Source organism: Penaeus japonicus, unplaced genomic scaffold (assembly GCF_977035675.1).
Source record: "Penaeus japonicus unplaced genomic scaffold, GWHDUDI00000001_assembly GWHDUDI00000005, whole genome shotgun sequence".
NCBI classification, from domain to species: Eukaryota; Metazoa; Arthropoda; class Malacostraca; order Decapoda; family Penaeidae; genus Penaeus; species Penaeus japonicus.
The window spans coordinates 32598248-32600747 of NW_028234407.1; the positions used below are offsets into that span (position 1 = coordinate 32598248).

At 39.0% G+C, this 2500-nt stretch overlaps 1 protein-coding gene across 1 annotated transcript in view; it reads right to left on the bottom strand.

Annotated features, from left to right (window-relative positions):
- The window catches only part of LOC122255853 (uncharacterized), a 7943-nt gene that overhangs the window by 5361 nt on the left and 82 nt on the right, over positions 1 to 2500 (bottom strand). The window contains exons 1-6 of the mRNA XM_043020212.2: positions 2459 to 2500; positions 1793 to 1934; positions 1627 to 1676; positions 1392 to 1451; positions 1044 to 1103; positions 1 to 184 (exon numbers count right to left, since the gene is read on the bottom strand). The exon at positions 1 to 184 is cut by the window's left edge and continues 32 nt beyond it; the exon at positions 2459 to 2500 is cut by the window's right edge and continues 82 nt beyond it. Of these exons, the coding sequence (XP_042876146.2) occupies positions 1 to 184; positions 1044 to 1103; positions 1392 to 1451; positions 1627 to 1676; positions 1793 to 1877 (439 nt within the window). The 5' untranslated portion in view covers positions 1878 to 1934; positions 2459 to 2500. The remainder of the gene's footprint in view (positions 185 to 1043; positions 1104 to 1391; positions 1452 to 1626; positions 1677 to 1792; positions 1935 to 2458) is intronic.

Sequence of the window (2500 nt, forward strand, 5' to 3'; positions counted from 1 at the left end):
CGCTGACATTGGCTGCAATACTTTGGAGTTGGCGTTCAAAGGCATCAGCTCTGTTATTCGTGGCTTGGCCCGATTGCAACGTCTTGTTGATCTGCTCGAACACCTCGGCCAGTTCGACTGCTACTGTGACGTCCGATGCCTGGTCGGCTTCGATGAACATCAGCGCCGATCTGAACTGGAGGGTCTGGTGGTTGGGGGGGAGAAAAGACGAGGTCGTTTTCAGAGGGAGGAGGATTGGGTCGTTTTGCGGAGAGAGAGGGAGTCGTTTTGCGTTGAAATGCGAGGTTATTTTGAGGAGAAATATTGGGTCGTTTTGCGGAGAAAGAGGGAGTCGTTTCGAGTTGGAGTATTCTTTTTTTTTTCTTTTTTTTAGAAGAAAGAGGAATTCGTTTTAAGAAGAAAGGGGGGAACCGTTGTGCAAGAGGAAGGAGATGGACGTATTGAAGGGGGGGAGAAGAGGTATTGAAGGGGAAAGAGGAGGTCATAATAAAGAGGAAACTGGAAGTCGTACTCAGGGAGAGTACGGATTGGCATGGAAAGTGACGTAAAAATAGGAGGGAGACCTAAAAATAGGAAAGAGACATAAAATAGGAAAGTGACGTAAAAATAGGAAAGTAGCGTAAAAATAGGAATGTGACGTAAAAATAGGAAAGTGGCGTAAAAATAGGAAAGTGGCGTAAAAACAGGAAAGTGACGTAAAATAGGAAAGTGACGTAAAAATAGGAAACTGAAGTAAAAATAGGAAAGTGGCGTAAAAAAAGGAAAGTGACGTAAAGCTAGGAAATTTACGTAAAAAAGGAAAGTGACGTAAAAATAGGAAAGTGACGTAAAAATAGGAAAGTGGCGTAAAAATAGGAATGTGACGTAAAAATAGGAAATTGACGTAAGAATAGGAAAGTGGCGTAAAAAAAGGAAAGTGACGTAAAGCTAGGAAATTTACGTAAAAAAGGAAAGTGACGTAAAAATAGGAAAGTGACGTAAAAATAGGGCTGGAGGGACAACTTGGCTTTCCTAAGTGGGTGACTTCTCCGCTTAACACTTACCTCAAGGCGTGAAGTGACAGACGATTGACGCTTGGAAATGGAGTGCGTGTTTGCTTCTCGCTGGAAAAAAAGAGGGAAAAGACATGATCTAATTGTTATATTTCTAGTTTTGTGTGCATTTATTCTCTCCCCCAATCCTCTGTGAATTTCTGGATTTCTCACTCTTTCTCCTTCTCTCTCTCTCTCTCTCTGTTTCTCTCCTTCTCTTTCTCTCTCTGTTTCTCTTTCTCTCTCTCTCTCTCTCTCTCTCTCTCTCTCTCTCTCTCTCTCTCTCTCTCTCTCTCTCTCTCTCTTTCTCTCCTATACAGTGTATTGAAAAAACAACAATCAGGTAAATATAAACTGTACCTTTGCAACATGATGCATCTCGGCGTGCCTCTTGTTTACGTTCAACACGATTTCAGATTCCTAGAAAAAAAAATCGTGATAAGAGATAAATCCAGGGAATCACCGAGTCATGAATGTGATTCACGATTTTTTTCCTTTTTTTTAGATTAATGTAATTATGGTGCACTTAAATGGAAATGAACATAAACAACCCGATTGGAAATTGACCCCAAATAATTCATAAGCAATATCTCACCACCGGGTCATCCAGCTGTGCTTCCAGTTTGACAGACGACAAAGACTTTTCTGAAAGTGGAAATATCAAGAGTAAAACAGATCTTACTGCATTCTTCCGTTCTTTATACACACATAGACACACTCATAGAAAACAGTCAACACAACCAGCACCTTTGTCTTCTTACCTGAAACAGACAAGGATGTCACCGAGGCCACCAGAGTCCCCAGGACCAAAGCAACCAAAAGACCAACATGGGAAGGACGAGCCATCGCGCTTCCGGAGCTTCGAACCAACTGCGACCGAAACTGGAGACAAAACGCAACTCACTGCGGAGAAATGTGACGATAAAATTCGGGAATGGTGTGTGTGTGTATTGATATACATACATATATATATATATATATATATATATATATATATATATATATATATATATATATATATATATATTAATAACACTGCCACTAAAAGAAAGGAAAAACTTGCGACGTTTCGAACTTTTTCATGAAAGTTCCTCTTCAGGCGAAAGCAATCCAAAAAATGAATGAATGATTCATTTTTTGGATTGCTTTCGCCTGAAGAGGAACTTTCATGAAAAAGTTCGAAACGTCGCAAGTTTTTTCCTTTCTTTTAGTGGCAGTGTTATTAATTCTGTTATGTGCACGTTATTGTGTTTTTTTGTGATTCATATATATATATATATATATATATATATATATATATATATATATATATATATAATATATATGTATATATATGCATATTTGTATATATATCCTTAAATCTAACATAGTGTCTATATGTGATATGGTTTATGTGTACACAGGGCAAAGCACGGCAGACAACTTACGGCTGGAGTAAGCTCCTGCGAGTGTGTGTGGTGATCCTTAGA